The sequence below is a fragment of the Crocodylus porosus genome, unplaced genomic scaffold, assembly GCF_001723895.1.
Source record: "Crocodylus porosus isolate Cpor-Errol unplaced genomic scaffold, CroPor_comp1, whole genome shotgun sequence".
Classification (NCBI taxonomy): Eukaryota; Metazoa; Chordata; order Crocodylia; family Crocodylidae; genus Crocodylus; species Crocodylus porosus.
In genome coordinates, this window is record NW_017728923.1 from 15349258 (window position 1) to 15370842 (window position 21585).

At 42.6% G+C, this 21585-nt stretch overlaps 1 protein-coding gene across 3 annotated transcripts in view; it reads left to right on the plus strand.

Moving 5' to 3' along the window:
• The window catches only part of CIITA (class II major histocompatibility complex transactivator), a 58563-nt gene that overhangs the window by 22049 nt on the left and 14929 nt on the right, over positions 1-21585 (plus strand). The window contains exons 7-17 of one of the 3 annotated variants that reach the window (XM_019540104.1): positions 5022-5171; positions 7995-8123; positions 8261-8323; positions 12995-13060; positions 13348-15058; positions 15164-15337; positions 15903-15974; positions 17934-18014; positions 19272-19364; positions 20019-20102; positions 20961-21044. In XM_019540104.1, the coding sequence (XP_019395649.1) occupies positions 5022-5171; positions 7995-8123; positions 8261-8323; positions 12995-13060; positions 13348-15058; positions 15164-15337; positions 15903-15974; positions 17934-18014; positions 19272-19364; positions 20019-20102; positions 20961-21044 (2707 nt within the window). Of the gene's footprint in view, positions 1-5021; positions 5172-7994; positions 8124-8260; positions 8324-12994; positions 13061-13347; positions 15059-15163; positions 15338-15902; positions 15975-17933; positions 18015-19271; positions 19365-20018; positions 20103-20960; positions 21531-21585 lie in introns of those variants that run through there. The other 2 variants (XM_019540102.1, XM_019540103.1) reach the window with 2 other exon arrangements.

The window sequence follows — 21585 nt, forward strand, 5'->3', positions numbered from 1 at the left end:
GGGCTGACTCAGGGGAGAGACCAGCAAGGGACAACAAGGAAGGAGCTTCACAGAGCTGAGCCAGCGGGGAAGGAGCAGTGCCCCAGAAGAGCCTGAAAGAGCAGGACCTGCAGACAGCAGTGGGACCCTCAGCAGTGCGGTGTGTGGCTGGCAGGAGAGGCTCCCCACTGGGCTCCAGGAAGGATCTGAGCAGCGACCTGAGAGGTTCCCAGCTCTGCTTCCAGCTTCTCTAATCAGAGACCAGGCAGTCTGATGTGAGGCCGGGGCTCCGGAAAGGTCAAGACCCCTAGCAGGCTAGAGTAATGCTGTCAATGGTAGCTGTGTGGCAGTGTTCTTGGCCCCCATATGGGAGATCTGGGTTCATATCCCAGCTGAGGTGACTTGGGGTGAGTGAGATAACAAGAAGCAGATCTTCTTGCAGTAGAAAGGGGCCATTGTGTTTTTGCCCCTTTCTCCCCCTCCAGGTACCAAGGCCCTATATTTCCTTGTCATTTGACATTTTGCATTTTGTGCCTTTTTATATTTCACCAACCTGTATTGTTTGTTCTGCTGTTTGTGCGTTATATTTTGTTAACCCTGTTTTTTGTCAATGATTGTAGGTGTCTAACCTTTGTTGAATCCTGCCCCCTTGGAGCACTGTAGTGTCCACTATACCCTCTGATTTATGCCTGTTATGTTCCCAGTAGTAAGAGGTATATGGTTAAGTCCCCATTGGTGGTCTGGCTCTGCTCTATAGGGGGAGGAGAGTCCCTACACAGCGCTTGTGCCCTGCTTTGATCCCTTCAATTGGAGAGGGGGTACCTCTTGGAGTACTGCCCAGGTTACATACAGAATGGAAAAATGACTTTGGAAGTAATTTCTTTGGCATTCTGATATCCCTAGCAAGGTGTTAAGGATAATTATTGTAGCTCCCACATACTTGGGCTAGGCTGGGTTTACTAATATAGTAATAAAATATGTCGGAGAGCGTCCATGCATTAATACTAAAGGTGTTGGTTTGGGGCAGTGGTTCTTCACCTTTTTAAATTCAGGGCACTTCTCCATGACTAGTTTGGCAGCATCCCAGTTGAGAAGCACCACTGTGCTGCTTCAACTTACCCCAGTGCTTCTCAACTGAGCTACAGCCACCAGCATGACTGCCACAGCCAAGTGAAATTACGCAGCATGCCTTGTACTCAGCCAGGTAAGTCTAAAGCAGAAAGGAGTGCCCAGTCTTGCTGCAGCACTTTCCAATCACCCCCTACCCCCACAGCCCGGTTCCTACTCCTCCTTGAAACAGAAGCATGCAGGATAGTTCCACCTGCCTTGATGCCTCTGCTTCCATAAGGTATGTGGGAGGTCACACCAGGAAGGACTGCAGCAGGATGACGTGCTTCTGCCTACTTTAGGCTTATCTGGCTGTGCATGAGGTATGCAAGGCACCCATGCCACAACACACCTGAAAGGTTGAGAACCACTGGTTTAGGGACTTTTTTGTTCCCTAATCTGTGTACTGAACTTTAACTGATTCAGTCTGGAAGAGGAATGCGTTACTGCTGGGAACTAGGACATTTCTGTATTCCTTATAAATAGTTGGTACACTTGTGCTTATGCTATGTTACTTGCTACAGAAGTAGATCAGAAGGGAGCTGTTATAGGAACCACAGAAACTACACAGAAGGGCCAAAACAATGAAAAGAAACTTCTGCATTGCACTATGTATTGGGAAGTTTCTTTTCATTGTTTTGGCCCTTCCTGTGTAGCACATTTTTAGCTGATCAGTGTCCTAGGGCCCAGCCCTGTTTATACAGCTCTTCCACTCAGGCTGAGAACCTAGGGTTCAAAGGACACTGACCAGCTAAAAATATGCTCTGTAGAAGAAAGGGAGGGGCAAGCCTTCAACTTCATACCAATAGATTACTTGAAAGTCTGGGTGTGGTAAGAGCAAGAGTTTAGTTTGGTTTACATCCAGTTCCCTGAAAGCCAAGTACCCTTTAGCAAATAAATCCTGCTTCATTTTGGAGACACTGGTTTTCTCTTGATGCACGCTATTACTGGTCCAAGGCTCTTGCAGGTGCCTTTAAACATATTAAGCAGTAGTTCCTAACCAATGTGCGGCTTTCAACAATGCCACAGCTTGCCCATCTGTAGCGTGGTGAAAGTGCCAGGCATGCCTCTTGTGGAGCCAGATCAGGAAACAACTGTGGCAGAAACAGGCACTCCTGACTGCCCTAAGGCTGCCTGATAAACCTTTATCTGATAACCCTAATGCCAGCTCCTGCTGCATCTGCTTCCTGATCTGACTTTGCAAAAGGCATGCCAAGCGCTTTCACTTGTTTACAGCAGTGGCAGCAACCTGGTTGAGGACCACTTCATCTGAGGCAATACAACCGTGGTTCTCAACTGGGGTGCCACTAAATTTGGACAAGTTCTTGAGGGGTACCTTGAGGTTGGGAACTACTCTTCACTAGAAGGGTTGGTAACTCAAGTTACGATACAACCCAGAGACTTTCAAGGAGTGGCTGGATACAGATGTAACCTCTAGGGCTGTGCGAAATGGCACCGTTCTGTTTTGACTTGCATTTTGACATTTCGATGGAACAGTCTTTCATTTTGAATTGGTTTAGATTCAAAACTGCTGTTCCATTTCATCTTGTCAAAACAGTTTCACTGTTTCACCCGTAGCCAAAGGGAAAGCTCAAAACAGCCTAAAACTGTCATTTCTGGCCTGATTTGAATGAAACTTGCAGACATAGTAGCCCCTTCTGAGGGCATAAAGCCTGCTAAGCTTCAAGGAGATACATGTAGGGGTTTCAGGGAAACTGCACCTCAAAGTCTTGGAAGCAAAACTCATGTCACATATATGTGTTAAGCCACAGTAGGGTCAAAACTGCGGACATGCTAGGCCCTGCTGAGGCCACAATGCCTGCCAAGTTTCAAGGAGATAGGTGCAGGGGTTTTGGGGAAGCTGCATCGCAAGCTGCGGACAAGCAAAACTTGTGACATGGGTGACACTGTGTGTGTTAAGGCGCAGCAGGGTGGAAGCTGCCGGGATTGTGGCCCCTAATGAGGCCACGAAGCCTGCCAGCTGTCTAGGAGATTGGTGCAGGCACCCCTAGCTGCTGACAGGCAAAACTGGAACACAGCTCAGTAACTGACACCAAGGCAGAAAGCAGGGCAGTTGAAACAATGCTGCTTTTTATGCGGTTTTTCCATCCCACCCCCAGAGCGGTGGGATTGGAAGGACCTCGGGAAAGGGTGACTGTCACTGGCCAGCTACGCAGTCAATAATGAGAGCACTCCTTCCCCCCACTTCCCCCGCCTGTTCCTTACTTTAGTTTCTGTTTCCCTGCAGGCAAACCCACCTTGAGCTTCAAAACTCAAAACGTTTTGAAAACTTTTAAATGTTTTGACTTGCCTCATTTCGTTTCAAAGCTCTCCGTTTTGTTTTGATTTCACTGTTTCAAGCTCGAAATGAGTCAAAACAGCATTGAAATGAAACTGCCGGTGAAATTTCACACAGCTCTAGTAACCTCCAGAAAAAGTGGAAACATAAAAGGGTTTCTCAGGACTGGAAGAAGATTTTGGAAAGGCCAACCTACTTGGCGACCATGACAGATCTATATACCCAGGCCAGTTTATTACACTGTCAGTTTGAATTGTGCAGCAGGATTGCACAGATACTAACCTGCAAAATACTCTTGAAGGACCTAACTTCATTTCTCACATGAAAAAAAAAGAAAGAAAATGCATAATCCTGCAAAGCCAAATGTAATCATCCTTGGGAAATACAACATCATATACACTAGCAAAGAATGACAGCATTAAATTTACCAAAGTTCAAAATAAACTTGAAGTCACTACTGAGATTTCTCAAAGGGAATATTCTGGTAATGATGTCACCACCATGAAGTATCAGGTTCCCAAACAACAGAAACAATGATCTGTAGTTCTGTGGGCTAAATGCACATGATCTTGTTCATTCTTGGAAGCTAAGCTTTCCTGTATCGGGTTTATATTAGAATGGGAAATTCCCTGGGAATTCCAGATCTCATAGTTGTGGTTGAACAGTAAGTAAATATTGCACCACAGAACCTGAATGAGTGATAAGGCTTTTTTCGTTCCATTGTGCCAACTAAGATGATATACAGTAATAATAATAATAATAATAATAATAATAATAATGTAAAGACAAAAAAACCGTAGAAGACATTGAGCTGTAAAAGCCATTGAGGAGAAGCAAAAAGGGTTATATCCATATTACTAGTCAATTAATTTAAAAATAAACCAAGCTTTTTTTTTTTTTTTTTAAATTAAATATTATTTCTGATGCATTGTTTTAAAGAGCACGTACATGCCATAGCCAGGAATCCTCCATACTCTCTTTGACAAATGCAAAACTAGGGCCAAATGTTGTGCATAGGCTATTGCTTCTTTTGAAATGTGTGTTGATTATCAGACAGGCAAACAAAATGGTTTCATTCCTCTAAATGAGGCTTGTCATTATTGAGTGGAGAGTTTTTAATGAGGCCTGGCCCTATTCACTAGTAGAGTTACCTCTAGGTACAGAGCCAAAATCAAGGGCTTTACTGTGCATGCATCTTTCTGGATCTTATGCAGCATTACAGTAATGGACCATGACTGGAAAGTTGAGCACATACTATTACTCTGCTTCAAGACTTCACCCTTGACAATAAAATACATACTCAGGAGAAATTACCTTACAGCTTGAAGCTATCTGGAAGGAAGATGGGCCAGAAACAATGAGCACATTCTTTTAAAAAAATGAAGACAGTCCAGAATCTTAACAATATGCATTTTATCATCCAGCCATGTTAGCTGGCTCCTCTTTGAAGTTCTGTTAAACACATTAGTGCATTTCAGAGGTTTAATGCCAATTCTTTTGTTTGTGGTAAATCAAAATACTCTGATGATTTGATACAGGTTTGGTGTCTTATGCCATCTGTTCTGAGCTCTTCTATGGCTTGTTTGACTTCTGGTGTGAAAATTAACTTTTTCTTACAATTGTTTATTTCATAAAGTGGATTCCCCTGCTGGGTCTACGGTGAACAGCAGTTTCTTATCCGTGACTTTGAATGGTTCTCCAGTGAACTCCAGCTCCTTCTCTCTCCTACACATACCATTTTCTGTTACCACTATAAGTCCAACAGGAAGAAGTTTTATAGCTCCTGGTAAGTATGCTCCAGAGGAATTTCCATTCCTCACCAAGGGTGATATCAATGAAAACATCTTAAGTATTTGTCTTAAACTTAGTCAAAGATGGGGAGAGCAATGTATCACTTAAAACTGTGGTGACAGCTATAACTGAATCCATTAGTGGAATTAAATGTCACTTCAGGAAGGACAGTGAAAGTGAATGGCTCATAAACAATGTAGTGGAATGAGACTTCTGTTTATTCTGCACATTATAGGGTATGATCATAATAGTCACTAAAAGATAAAAACCTAAATCATGAGTGTTTCTAGGGATAGCATGTACATGTTTTTAATCAAATTTTTGTATAATTTATTTTGACATCTATTTACTCTCCAAATAATTTTTTTTATATTTAATTTGGGGAAAAAACTCTTTAGATTTTGTTTTTGCTATGATTTTTTTATTTTGCTTTGTTCCACTGTGGTGTTTATCATAGAACAAACTCAAATGAACCAGGAAGTGTTTGAAGTTAAGCATGGACTATGGAATCAACTAAGCAACAACCTTTTTGTATGATATTAGTTGAAACAATACATAAAGGCCAGAAAGTGTTTAAGTTCCATAGAAACTCTGTGCCGTGGCAGATCAAATGACAAGCTCTGCATCATCATAAAAAACTCTTGGGCTGATGTCATATAGAGGAGAAATGCTTGCTACCAGTACAAGCTACAGAATAAACAGCCACGTGAAAACCTGGAGGGCAGAAGACAGTGGGTATGAGCAGGTGTTCATTTCTAATGATGGAAATTTCTGGGAAACTACAAATCTTTCATGGAGATGGGGGAAGTGCAGCCATCCCATCTCCCATGCACCTTTCCCAGACTGGGGTGATTCCAGTCTGGGGAAAGCATGGGGAGTGGAGGCTGGGAGGGCAGTGGGGAAGTGGAGAAGTGGGGAAAGATTCCCCCATCCCCTTTGCCTTTCCCAAATCAGGGTCACTCGAGTCTGGCGAAGCGTGGAAAGCATTGCCCCACTGCTCTCTCCCTTCCTAGATGGGTAAGAGACTAGAAGAGCGGGGAGCAGTGAGGCAACACTCCCCACCATGCATTCCCTAAACTGGGGTGTCCCAGGTCTGGAGGACACATGGGCAGCAGTGAGCAGCTGCATCTCTCCTTTCCTTACCGCCTGCCCACCCCTGTCTCTGGGAGAGGGGGGAGCAGCAGGAAAACACTTCCTATGCTTTTTCCAGACTGATCTGTCCCCATCTCAGGAAGTTTTGTGAGAGGAAAAGAGCGGCAGTGGCAGCTCAACTCCTCCATGATCAGGAGGAATTGAGCTGTGAGGAAATGCTCCCCAGTCTGGGGAAGGCACAGGGGAACCTGCTATTCAACAAGTCCCAATTACAGAGGAGTGGAGCAGAAATGTATAGGCATTCGTTCTAGTGAGACAACCTCTCTCTCAGGGGGGGCTCTTCCTGGCATCAACCTGAAAGTTACTTCTCCCAGGTGGGGAAACTTTCCTTTGGAAGAAACTGAATGAACACATGTGCACTGGCAATTAGGGTTCTGCGAAATTTCACCAGCTGTTTCATTCTGACATTGTTTCAACCAATTTTGAGGTCTAACAGCAAAATCAGAATGAAACAAAGGCTGTCAAAATAGCCTTGAAACAAAATGAGGCTGATTGAAGCGTTTAGAAAATCGAAATGTTTCAATCATAGGCTGGGGATGGGAAGTCAGTCCAGCTGGCCTGACTTCCCATTCCCAGTTCAAGATCTGGCAGGGGGTGGCAGGCAGCCCAGCGGGGCTGCTTCCCAGTGCCCCACACTAAATTGCACCAGAGGCAGGAGGCAGTCCAGCAGGGCTGCTTCCCCAACCCCCGCGCTTCATCACACTGGGGGCAGGAGGCAGCCCAGTGGGGCTGCTTCCCTGACCCCCGTGCTTCATCGTGCCAGCATGATCAAGCACAGGGGTTGGGGAAGCAGCCCTGCTGGGCTTCCTCTCACCCCAGGCATGATGAAGCATGGGGGGGGGTCAGGGAAGCAGCCCCACTGGGCTGTCTCCCACCCCTGGCGCAATCAAGCATGGGGGTTGGGAAAGCAGCCCTGCTGGGCTGCCTCCCACCCTGGTGCGATCAAGCATGGGGTTCAGGGAAGCAGCCCCACTGGGTTGCCTCCTGCCCCCGGCGCAATCAAACGCGGGGATCAGGGAAGCAGCCCCACTGGGCAATCTAGCGCTGGGGATGGGAAGTCAGCCCAGCTGGTCTGACTTCTCATCCCCAGTAAAACTTGAAACAGTGGCAGCCTTTCTGTTTTGATGGAACAAAATGGAACAGCTGTTTCGACTCGAAATGAAATTTGAGAAGAAACACTGTTTCATCAAACTGTTGAAACTCAAGGTGAAACAAAACGGTGCTGTTTTGCACAGCCCTACTGGCAATCTCTACCAACAAAGTGGTGATTTAAACAATGCCTGTACAGGGCCAGTGCTAATGTGTGAGTCTTGTAATTTTGAAGGGAGCATATCAGTTACTTCAGGTTCTCTAATAGATACTCTTGCAAACAGTAGACTTCTTCAGTTAGCTGTATACTAAAATTCCCCTGTATGGGTCACAGACATCTGCGTTATCTTCAGTATTGTACATTCATTGTAAATAATGTGTCTCTTAATACAGTGCCTTTGGCAATTAACTATTTAACCAGTAATAGATTTTGGTGTTCAGTCACTCCCCAGTTGAGATTAGTTGTCCAGAAATTGTACCCCTCTGTGCAGGAAAGTCTTCTTTCCTGGCAGTAGAACTGAAGTCCTTAAAATCAAGTTAGTACAGATATTGCTCTCATTATCAATATTTTCTACAGGTTCCATACCAGATTGTCTCCCTGTCAGTGCTAAAGGGATTCAAGTGATTCCAGGTTTTCCAGCCCTTCCTCAGCAGATAATTAGCTTGCCTGTAAGAAACGGTGCCTCTGATATTGTCATATGTCCAGGTAAGGGCAATAATCTTTTAGCCACTTTTTAAAATCAGTTCTATCAAAGTCTTGTAGCTCCTAGTCATAATTGCTCTGCAGCTGTTGTGAAGTCATACTGGCTAGGAAATTCATTCATTTGCTTATTTTATTTCCAGGGTCCTCTTTCCCTACTGAAACATCACAGTTGGCATCACCCATTTTTCCAGTCAATTTATCTGGTAAATACAAGATGGCTTTTCTTTATGTACAGTATCTCTGAAATCATGAGGTTGCTTGTATGCACACAGAAGCTAGTTCTTTCCTGCATATTTTGTTATGCTGGATTTCCTTATAGCATTATGTTGGCATTTGGTACTATGTAACATAACTGGTAATCTCTTTTCTCAAGGCTTAGGCCAGTCCAGAACACTAGTTAGAATCTTAATTGAATGTTGGTGCTACAAAGCCAGGTATGTTTCAGTAGCCAGATCATCTGCACTCATTTCAAAGTCCTCTCTCCTGGACTCTAATCTGGCCAAATTCTTTATGGAGCCACACGCAGGCCTGGTATCTTCACAATGTGCTGACAGAGTTCCTACTAATTTAGCCAACTATGCCATTAGCCTTTTTGACAACAAGGGTACAATGTTGGCTCATATTCAGCTTATTGTCCACTATAGCCCCTGTGTCCTTTCCTGCAGAGCTGCTGTTTAGTCAGGCGGGCCCCAGCCTGTACTGGTGCATGGGATTGTTCCGTCCTAAGTGCAGGACTTTGCACTTGTCCTTGTTGAACCTCATGAGATTTCTTTTGGTCCAATCCTCCAATTTATCTAGATCTAGCTGAATCCTAGCCCTAACCTCCAGTGTATCTACTACTCCTCCCAGCTTAGTGGCATCTACAAACTTGCTGAGGGTGCACTCCATCCCATCTTCCAGGTCACTGATGAAAATATTAAACAAAATTGGCACCAGAACCAACCCCTGGGGCACTCCACTTGATACCAGCTGCCAACTAGACATTGATCCATTGATTACTACCCTCTGAGTCTGACTATCCATCCAGTTTTCTATCCACCTTGTAGACTATTCATCTAACCCAGACTTCCTTAGCTTGCTTGCAGGAATGTTGTAGGATGCCATATCAAAATCCTTGCTGAACTCAAGGTATATCATAGCCACTGCTCTTCCCATATCCACAGAGTAAGTCATCTCATTATAGAAGGCAATCAGGTTGGTCAGGCATAACTTGCCCTTGGTGAATCCAGGCTAACTGTTCCTTCTTCTCCTCCAAGTGCTTAGAATATTCTTTAATTAATCTATATTAATTGATATATTGCTATATATCTGCTGCCAGGAAAGTGGAATTCAACCTGTGTATGTTCAACAGGCACTAAAACCAGAAATAAAACAACTTCTCTTCTGATTGGTCTTTTCTCTGAAGTCTGATTTAGAAGTCAAACAGATGCTGTAGAGACTCCAAAGTTCTTCAGAGCAAAGCAAATCACATGCAGATGACAAACAGTCCCTCCTGTGGTAGCAGTCTGTCTCCAAAGATTTTCTCCTCACTGTCAACCAGCTAATTAATCCTTGGAGCTCTTCTTTAAGTGGTTGTGTATGTGGTTCCCAGGTTCTGTTAGTGTATCTCTGTTGTCGTGCAGTTACAGTAGGTGTAATTGCCCCCTAGTGGCTATTTAGCTTTCTAAATGCATCTGAGCTAACAAGTGAGAATTTTGAAGGTACAACAAAAGGATGTCCTTCTGGTTTCTGTAGTTGTAAGGGACACCACAAAAAATTGGACCCACATATTTTTATGGTACTTTACCCAACAGCACAAAGTGCACTAGCATTTCAGAAACCTAGATTGAGGCCTTACACTTATACTCACCCAGCAAACATGCCAACAGATGAGTGGAGAAGGAAGCAACAAGAAAATCATTTCTTTGTCCTTCACTAATTTTCCTACTTTCTATTACCTCTTGGCTTATTTGACTTATTACCGTTGAACTCTCATCTATATGCCTCATTAAAGTTTTCATTTTGGTTTTTGTACTCTCTTTTATTAACTATCTTCACTCTTCCCTACATGTCCCCCAACTTCTCACATTCACTCCTGCCTCACTCTAGCATTTCCTGTAATTATTTAATTATTTTCTATATTCAGTACCTCCTGACTTTTTGATCTTTGGCCTTACTCTTTCCTAGTTCAGTCACCTTCTCAGGCATCTGCTGCTAACAGCAAACTCTTTCTCTCTACAGAACTTAAGTTAATTAAATTTGGTGCTAATAACATTGGGTACAGTAAAGGGGTTTCCTGATGCTGCTCCCATGATCCCTTATCTCCTGGGAAACTGTAGATTGTAACAGGCTATTTTTGGAGGGTACTGGTAGAGCTTTTACCCTGAGTAAACCAAAGGAGTATCTGATACAGGCCTAGTTTATTCCATTATCTAGATGATGCTGTAACAGGAGGCTTGGTGCTCTGTCTACTTTAAGGCAGGCAGGCTACAGCTCAGGCAGATGCAGCAGGAGGACAATTAGGGACCATGCCTGAGAAGGAACTTGCAGGTGTGGCCAGGGCTGATTGTGGAGTCATCTGACCCAGGGGAGGGCTGCATTTAGATCGGATATAAGCCCAGGCCCTGAGCTGAGCCAGCATAAGATCCTGGAGGCTTCTGAGGGAACACCTCCTAAGCTGGATGCCTGTAGCTCCTCAGTGCCAGCACAAAGAGAACAGAACTTCCTGCAGCAATCTGGAGGTTTGGGAAGAGACTATGGGGAGGAGGAGGTCATGCTTGGGGGCCTATTAATGGGGTCTAAGAGCCCAGAGAAGGACTGAGTAATGGATCAGAAGGGTCCACAAGCCTAGAGAGGAGCTTACTGCAGGACCAGGGGCTCCAGGAGCCCAGAGAGAGACTGAGTAAGGGACCAGAGGGTTCAAGAGTCCAAAGGGGCTGAGTGTGTGACCTGAGGGTCCAATAGTGTGGAGTGGGGCTGAGAGCATAGAGAGAGAACATGAGAGAGTGATGATACCTGCAAAGCTTGGGGCATGGTGTAGGGATGGAATGGAGCCACACAATTAGCCCATAAGACAATGACCATAGACACTTGGTGGTCATTAGAATGAGGGCAGATTGGTGAAGCCCTGGGGCAGTCTTCCATATATAAATCAAATATATCAAATCATGGCAGGAAAATGAAGGGACGACTGCCCACAGAGACCAGAGTGGGTAGGGCTGAAGGACTCCAAGGGCTTCACAGGAGATGACTCTGTTATAGATGCCACTAGAGTTCTTGCTTTCCAGGATAAGGGCTGGACTCTTTTTGAAGACATCTATATGGCCCAGTGCAGTAGCATACAGTGATATCTGACCTACTTTGAATGAGCGCACTTAAGTACCAGAAGCAGTTCAGCCTTATTAGCATGACACTCCATCTGGGCTGACATACTCTGGTCTTCAGCACAGTGAATTAGTTTGGGGAGAGTACTGGATTAATGCATTTATACTTCTTCTGTTACCCAACCTACCTCTGGATAGCACTGCATGGTGGTCATAGGTCTGCTGGTTGGACAAGCATAGTAAAGTCTGAGACCAGTTGCTGTAACATCAGGTTGTCTATACTGCAACAGCAGCATGGGAAGGACTAGGCCAAGGTCCTGGACCGTAGGCATGCCCCAGATGCAGAAACTTTCCAGTTCCAGCTCTGGGTTCATCCTCAGAATCTGTCTCAAGCCTTCAGTCTCCAGCAGGCTTTGAGACAAGCCTGGTGCATCCTCACTGACAGATTTCCAGGTCTGGAGCGTGTTAGCAGGCTCAGCTATACAAGGACTGGGTGGCACATGCTCAGCCATGCCCACTGCAATATGACAGGCATACCTAACATGGCCAAAGACTGTGGCACAAAATCATGCCTTCCGGAGCCAAAAATGCCTTAACCACTCTGCTACCAAGCACCAGTTGTGCCACACACATAAAACATCATACATTACTCATAAGGGCTGATGGTGGGACTCCTCCAGTATGTGGTTCTGCAAATCTCTGTGGTAATTACGGGCACACATCAGACTTGGGATCAGAGATACAACTCCTTTTGGCTCCTGGAGGGGTATATATTAGGCCTGAATTTGGCCTAAGTGGATCTATTCAAGACCTTTTGGTGGAATGTGTCCCCAAGAATGAAAACTCTTAAGAAATTGTCAAAACTTACAAGTTTTCTGAGGGTTAAGTGCTACTCTTGTACAAATGTTCTAAAGAAGATGTCTCTTGCCATATTATATCATTTTGGGTTGAGTGAAAGCTGGTGAGTGTAACAGCTGTTTTTTATTTTGGGCGAGCTGAAAATTTAAATGGAGATCCTTCTTAGAACTAGATGGCTGAAGGAACAGGTGCACTACCCAGAATACAGGCACGTAAAAATGCTTGAGTAGAAAATGAACCAGGTAACCCTAGAAGTTCCCCTAAGAACCAATCAGCCAACACAGAAAAAGCAGGAAGCCAAAGAGACAACCACAAACAATACAGTGTTGCCCAAGACTAGCTGAAAGAAGCTGGTAGCCAAAGAAACTATTTCCAATCTAATTCCTACTATATTCATGGTTTCCTGGTCTTTTGTCTGCATGGACGGCAAGACAGTGACACCTTACACACTAGTAATTCAGAGAGGCATAGGCTGTCATAAGGAACAACTTACTTTGTCACAAACTATCAATGCATCTGCAGGGAGGAGGGGTTCTATGTTATGTTAACATTTTTTGCATGCATTTATCACTGAAATAGGCATATGTAAATGAGTACATTTGTCATGATCTACCAAGCACTTCAATCATTTTGACTAGCCACACTGATGAGAATTGTAAAGACTAATAAGTGAATATTCAAGTCAATTTTCTTAAATTGCTTTTTCTCTGCCAGGTGTAGAAATTTCCAAGGGATCACAAATTCCTTTTGTTCCTTCCAAACAAACTCAGAAGAGACCAAGTAAGTTTTGATTCTTTAAATTGCTTTGCAGCCTCTCTGAACAGCCAGAATATTAGCTTTTGCTCTAGATTCAGCTGATTGTTGTCTTGTGGAACATGTTTGGAGCTGTGTGAAGTTTTCCAAGGAAAGTTCTATCATTTCTTACATATTACAAACACAAGGCTTTCTGGAAACTGTCAGATGCCAAATGATTCATGCAATTAGAAAACATCCAGAAGCTATGCTGAGTTGCATTTCTTTTTATATACTTGATTCTTCAACACACACATGCTTTTTTTTCATTTTAGAGCCAGTGGAAGCTTTCTGCATGTCACTGAAGGATTATTTCTGTGATGTGTGCAAGTTCATGCCCATGGAGCGTGAAGTAACTCTTGATCAGCTCTACATTGAAGGGGCTCTTTTGCAAGGTCAACATGAAACAAGGAGTGGAAAGAATATCATCAAGGGCATAGAGAGAGAGCCAGTTATATATGATTTGGAAGAGAAGGAAAAAACGGCTTTAGAAAGAAACCAAATATTTCAAGTCCCAGGAGGAAAAGAACTGGAAACCAAAATAATTGTGTTACTGGGAAAAGCAGGAATTGGCAAAAGTATTCTTGTTCAAAAGATCTGTCAAGATTGGTCCAATGGCAAGTTTTCTCAGTTTGAGTTTGTCTTTTGGTATGAGTGCAGAAGACTGAGTTTGCCTGAGAAGCAATACAGCCTGAAGGATTTTCTACTTGAAGTCTTTGTCAGACCTCAAGAGGGAAAAGAGGAAGTCTTCAAATACATATTGCAAAATCCCAGTAAAGTCCTCCTCATTTTTGATGGTTTTGAAGAACTGCAGGATCATGATGGCTTTACACATTTCCCAGACTGCCAATCTTACAAGGAGCAGTACAGCATGAGGGAGCTATTCGCAGGGCTCTTCCAAAAGAAGATACTCAGTGGTTGTACTTTATTACTAACAGCTAGACCCAAAGACAAGTTGAATCAGTACTTATCCAAAGTGGACAAGATAATTGAAATGGTAGGGTTCTCTCCACAACAGGCAGAATTATACATATCCAGATACTTTGAAGGATTACCCTACTGTAATGATGCGATGAAATTAATCAAAGATTGTCAGTATCTATTCAGTCATTGTTATAGCCCTGTCATGTGTAGATTCATTTGTTTTCTCTGTGAGATGGTGTTTGAAATGGGACACAAAGACTTGCCTTCAACGCTTTCTACTCTCTTACTAAAATTCTTTCAAGAAAAGTTGACACCTGCACAAACAGATGGGACAACCATAAAAAATCAACAGAACATTGTCAAGCTTGCTCAGGTAGCCTGGAGTCTTGGTGAACAGCATCAAAATGCTCTGAAGAGTGATCTCTTTCCCTCAAAAGAAATTAAAGAGTTTGCTCTGAAACATGGCTTTGTACTACCATTTACATTCCCAAAGCAATCGGGAAACAAGGAAGAAGAATTTGGCAGTGTATTCTCAAATTTCATCATCCAGAATTTTCTGGGTACACTTCATCTGGTGTTTGCAGAAGAGATCAAGGATAAAAGCCTCACAAAGTATTTTTCATTCCCATCCAGGAAGAAAAAGTCTCATAATTGGTTAGATTTGATGCCTCAGTTTTTGTCTGGAATATTGTTCCTGCAAGATGACCCATACCTCTGTTCCCTTTCAAATAAAGATGTAAAGAAAATCATAACCAAAAAACAAAAAACACTCTTAAAATACATTAAAAGAGTACAGATAAGCAGTCTCTGTCCAGAAAGGTTACTTGAGCTGTTCCACTGTGTTTATGAAACACAAGACCGCTATCTTTTGCAGAATATAGCTTTAAGGCTTGAACCAGAGCTGTCTTTTCTGGGCACTCCGCTCACCCCACCTGATGTCTATGTGCTGCATTCTATTTTAAAAAGGTCAAAAAAAGAATTTGCCCTGGATCTGAGGAACAGTGCCATTGATCTACAGGGGATGAAAGACCTGGTTGGCCTGAAGAACGTGACATCATTTAGGTTAGCCATTCTGTGTTGATAATACTGTGATGCTGTGGTATACAAGAAATTTTAACACAAGAGGAGCCAGTCTAAATTAATTTACCTGTTTTTTGCCACTTACAGAGCTTCCCTCACTGATACGATGAGGCTCTGGGAGTCATTAGAGCAAACACAGGAATATGATCTGCTGAAGATTTCAATACAAAAATTTGCAATTGATCCATTTAAGGCTAAATCTATGAGGGACATCAGTGATCTTTCTGGTGTTGTGCACATGCAAGAGAAAATGATCCATTGGTAAGATCCATTCATAAATAATGACCTATTTACATGTGAGTGCTTATGAATTATGTGTCCTAGAGAGAGAAGTCCCCCAGTTGTTCACAGGGCAGGCAGAACAATGCAATGAAAGTGTCCCTGTTGCCCCACCAATGTTTGCTATCATGATGTGTAGCAGTCATCTTTGGGGAGCTAAAATCTTACTTCAGTCTTTGTACTGAAACTGCCGACGAAGCCAGCCAGAAGTGCTGTTTTTTTCAATGCCTCCCCACTATAGTTTTTAATACACTGTCTTTTAATACCTTTGAGGTATGTACCCTACACTGAGTCTGCCCTATAGTGCTTATTTCATAAGTGGCTGTAATCTTATAGATTTGGTCCTTTAATTCAGGAAGTAAAAGCTTTTTTTTTTTTGATCTATACATTCTGGGTTCATTGCTGCACAGTTGAAATATGTATCTTGTTTTTATACCTTTTGTTAAACATGTATTTGCTTCAAAGATTAAAATTCCATGTGTAAGTTTTTTTTTCTGCTGTTACAATAGTTTCTAACATATGCCTTATTCTATTGTGATTTATTTAGCATGAAAGAGACATCTGGTTGCCAAATTCATGAAATTCCTGCTATCAAAAACCTTAAAAAAATAGAATTTGCGTAAGTAACATGTCTTTCCACTTGCTGACTTCTAAATTCAAGACTGCTATAAGAATTTAATTCATTTTGCTGCAGGTTATTGACTATAAACGTATTAAGTAAAATCCATGTATTTACATTCCGCTAATTCAGACAAGGATTTAAAGTTTATCACCAAAAAATGGAAATGCCAATTTCCAAACCCTCAATTGGTATAGAACAAAAAAGAGAAACCACTGGTAGTATCCTATTCAAATTAGTGACTTTTTCATACACCAGGGTTTGTGAATTATGACATGTGCTGGTTCTGTGATATTCCAATATATTCAAGGGTGCTAAATTGATTTACGCCAGCTAATTTATGTTGTCCTTCCAGCTGTAAAGTATACCGCAGGCATTTTCCCTCATTAATAGGGAAAATTTCCATTTCTCATTTCTGCAAAATTACAATCATATAAACAAATCAGTGTTAATCAAAAGTTCCTTCCCGTTCACAGTGAACCAGCTGAGTAGCATCATTATTCAGCATTTTTCAATTTTGGATTGTATCTTGGCCACGATTCAACTACCAAAGAAGAGACTATTGTACAAAAATGATAATGTTGAAAGCTTTTCTTTTCCCCTACCATGTCATGTTGGTCATGACAGAACAAACACAGGGGGCACTGACAGATGTGCAAGCCCTCACTCTAATTCATGGAGTTTTACATAAAGTGCCATGAGTTAGAGCTTCCCTTGCCCCCTTGACCCAACAGACATTCCTCTGTTGGGTCAGGCCGGGGGCAGGTATCAGGCTCCACTTTGGAGCCAGTCAAGCCCAAGGAGCCTGCCTGTGGCCTCTTACCCCTCCTCCAAGCTCCAGTGCTGTCTGCAGGAAGGGAGTGGGGGGAAAGGGGAGGGGAGTGAGCTGCAGGCTGAGGGTTTTCTGGCCTGAGCTGGAGAGAAGGTAGGGGGGCTGATACAGGGTGTCACTGTATATCTTCAGATTAAAACATGTTTGCTTCACCCTCTCTGAGGTAAGTTTGGTAAGAATGAATTAGAATGAATTAACTTACCCTTCAAATTGATATTGTTGTACTAGCTCCAGATGGCCTCCAAATGCAGCTGGTATTTGCATTCAGATGTTTACTTTGAAACTAAGTACAGACATTTGGGGAAGTTAAATCATGTTCTAAATAGCCACCCAATTAAAACTTAGCTTGTCTTGGTATTGACCTTACACTTACAGACTCCATCTCAGTGACTGGCAATCAGCCTAAACCTGTAGCTGAGAAGTTCCACGTGCACAAACTGGTCTAAAAAGTTGAGAACCTGGCTTAAGATAAACCTGGATCTACATAATATCAAACTTATTCAATCTAGGTCAAGCTGGTGCATGGACCTTCTGTACACTTTCCCTAGGGATGTTCTTTTCACCCCTCCCCTTCCTCCACCCCCCCCACAGGGCTACTTTTGTCCCCCTCAGCCCTTTGCTCCCCATCCTCCACACAACCAGGCAACCCTCTCAACCCCCATCCCACAAGCTGTTCTGGGTGCAGCCACTTTTGTCAGCATTTGCTGGAGCCAACATGCCAGAGCTGAGCAAATAAATCCCAGTGGGGGGGCGAGCCCAGAGGGATAAGGGTATAGATTTGCTGGGAAGAAACCCTACTGCACCCACGGATCATGCCTGTCCCACTCATCCAAACCTTGGGTCACACCAGCCCTCCGCCCCTGGACTGACCCCCAACCCCCACCCCCCATCCTCATCCTGACTTAGCTGATATTGTGCAGCCATTTTGAAACAATTTAACCACTTCCTAATGCCCCCAAATGTCTGTACTTAGCCTTATGGTCATATTATAGTACTACGTGAAGAATTTCAGTGAGGCTGAGGCAATGCAACAGAGAGCTCACGATTCTTTGCTCCTTGCTGCACACATTTGATCTATTCTTGTGCTGTTTATGTACTATAAAAAGATTGTAACTTTTTTCTCATAGGCTGGGTCCAGCATGTGGTCCTCGGGGATTCTTAAGGCTTGTTGAAATTCTCGTGTCACTTCCATCTCTTCAGCAGCTAGAGTGAGTACTGTTTTCCCCCAAATGTCCTTGTGTGGTGCTCAGTGAAACTTGATGGCAAGCAGCTTCCAATAAAGTAACAAACAAGATGTCAAGGCCTCTCAGTTCTGTCCCTGCCACTGCCACACAGGACCTACTATATCTTTTGAGCAAGATCCATAAGCTATCTCAGCCCCAGTGTTACTCTTTGTGAAGTATCTCACTGGGTGACATAAAGTGTGGTTTAGTACCAGGTGTACTCACAATTGAGCTCTATGCAGACCCTAGCTCAGTACAGGGGCTCATTATGTCCTTTATTATATCTTACCAGTGGCTACTGAAGCTGAAAAAGAATGACAGCACATCGCAAAAATTAGCCCCTTCCCCATGGATTTTTACACATTGTCTTGTGAGTCAGGATTAAAATTAGTCCCATACCTAATACCAGTACTTAGTCCCAAAAAGCAAGGAAAAAAGGTAGTACATGGTCTGCAGAATTAGGAGTAAATCTGGCCTTTAATCCAGACTCCGAAGACTATGTGTATGTGTCCTCAGGCATTAGTTCAGGTGCATGGCCAACAAATGAACCACACTTATTCTGTGTTCACTCATACACACAAATTAGACAGCATAGATGGCTTGGGAATGGGCTTTAGTGGCTTGGAGTAGTCCTGGGTGTGAGTCCCAGCACTGTGCTCAGGTTCTCCCTGCTGGGGCATGCACACAGAGACACTCCAACCCACTTTCAAACCTCCTATACTGTCTAATATGTGGGCTTGGGCAAAGGCAGGAGTACCATGGCTAATTTTTCTAAGCACTTCCAGGTTCAGTCTTGGGTCATATTGATATAGGCTAAACTTCCTAGGCCAAAGAGGATGTATTAGGAAATATCAGTGATCTGCTTTAGCCCTCTAGATGAGTTTTAACATGGTTTTTCTTTTGTACGCACAGCCAAGAATCTTGTTACAGCACAGCTGGGGCACAGCTATTTCATAACTGTTTTTAACAATGTTCATTTTATAGTGTAAGTGGGGCATAAAGTTCTTCCATTTACATATCAAAAGAAGTGGGTCAAGCAGTTCTGCTCAAAATCCTCTTAGGCTCTGAGTTGGGGAAACACGGAGCAGCTTATTAGGGAAGCTGGAATGTGGATAGTTGCTCTTACCTGATTGAGCCCACTTGAAATAAACTGTTGAAATCTATGGGAAGATCTCTGAGATAAATGATTAACCAAAAGTAATACAAAGGGAAATCTAATTCACGCTCTGTGATTTTTGGCAGCTTGGATGCTCTAAGTGAAAATGGAATAGGAGATGAAGGCGTAAAAAATCTCTCTCAAGTATTTTCTCAGCTGACATCATTGGAAGTATTGAAGTAAGTTGCAAGATTAACAGTTCCAAAAACCAGTGGAGAGAAAGAAGTAAATCCTGTGGCACCAAGGATTGATTGTGCATTAAGCCTTTCTAATTCCCCTTCAGTCAAGCAGTTAGTATTTACCAAGCTGTCCTGTACAAACTGAATCAATTCTTTAAAAACTCCAAAGTACACATGAAATATCAAGAGAAATCATTTTAATATCTGATCCTGCCATTGTTTAGGTATGAAAAATCCCTGATGCTCAGTGTGTACTCGAGTAAGAATGGATGGCACAGTCTAGCCAAACTGGCAAGACAGTATTAGTTAATTTAGTTACCTTAAACAACTAATGTTTTTTGGTTTTTGTATTTCAGCATGAAATTCTTTAGCTGCTTTATCTGCTTTTAGAAAAACTGGCTACAGACCTAATTTTTGTGGAATTGCTCCAAATTTACTAGGGTAATCTGGCCATCTATAATATCAAAGTACACTTTAATTTTAAATTACCTTGATCTGGAAGATATCACAGAGTAGAGGTGGTTCTATCTAGGCAGACATTTTCACATTGCATCACAGCCTCAGATATGTCCTACAGAGTCACATGCAACATGCAACTTCATAATAAACTAGTTTAAATAGATTCCATTAACAAGAACATCTGATTTGTTACAGTTTATCACAGAATGAAATAACAGATTTGGGTGCGGAGAAACTAGCTACAGCTCTTCCTTCCTTATCTTCATTAAAGACACTTAGGTGAGTATATGTATTCTTTTGAACTGCTTTCTATAAAGTGCCGCTATACCTTAGTTGAGAAGTTAATTACTGTACAAGAAATAAATAATATCCACATACTGCAGTAAATCAGTTATGGGCTTGGTCCTGCAGCCCCTAGTCATCTGGCTGGTAAAAGCTGTGAGACTAAGTCCTTTATTGTGATATTTCAGACATTCCAGCAATTCCAGATCTTCTCTCTTTAAAAAATAGATATATAATCTAGTAGAGAGATACACACTACAATAACGTGTACTGAGAACTCCTTTTGAACTCTAGACAGAATTCCACTTATCAGTAAATGAACCTATGGAACGCCTGTCCAGGGCCCTGGTGTATTGCAGGGTTATACTTATATAGAATAATCATTGCATGATTATTAAATTACTCCTAACTTAGAGGTATTTGAACACCTGGCATGCAGTAGTGGTCCATCTACTTCTATATTCTTCCTGAAAATGGCCAAGATAATACCCTAGGACCAAGCAAGCTATCCTACAGTACTACTATGAAATAACTTGCTCATGGGAAGCTTCTTCCTAACCCACTTGTGCCCAGAATCCTGAATATTGATCCTCCTGATGTTTTTTAAATTCCCATATAACATAGCCAAGGATGTTCATTTTCCCTATCAATATCTAATCCTAGTTTTTATTTGTATATGTAAACTGAACAAGGGGAATATATTGCATTAAATATGCAAGTAATTTGAAATTTAAAATATATTGGAGCTAACATTTAAACTTAGGCTGAAAATAAGCAAGAATAATGCTTATTTCCACTTACTACTTCATCTCTTGCATTCTTTAATTTTGATCATGCTGTTTTTGTTTTCTCTAGTTTGTATAACAACAGTATTTGTGATGCTGGAGCAGAAAATATTGCAAAAGTACTTCCTGCAATGGCATCCTTAAGGGTGCTAGAGTGAGTATGATATCTTCAGAAAGAACAAAGGGAAATGGATAGTATACACCTGCTTGTATAGACAGGTATTTTATCGTTACCCTCTAACCCTGCAGCAGGAATAAGCACCAACTCAGAGAAGACTGAGTGACTTGCCTAATACCACAGACAGTTGGTTTCAAAGCTGGGATTAATCAGAAGCTCTTCAGTCTCACTAGATCATACAAACTAACACCTTTGGGTATCTAACTAGTACTTGGGGGCGCTTATACACATGACAGGGTTTTAGTCCTTCAGGTTGCATTTTATGCACCCTAATTTGAAATGGTGAGTTTTAATTGCAACCTCACCCTTTCAGTTTCCATCGCTGTATATATGTGGTTGTCCTGGTTGCTGCAGGTGCCTGCTGAAGGCAGAAGCAGCAAGGGGCCTGATCCTTTTTTTTTTTGGCAGTCTGTCTACCTCTCCTGCAGCTGGGGGACCATTAATCTATACCATTGATCTGTCAGCTCACACCCCAGCTTTGGGAGAGGTGGGCAGGCTCTGCCAAAAAAAAAAAAAA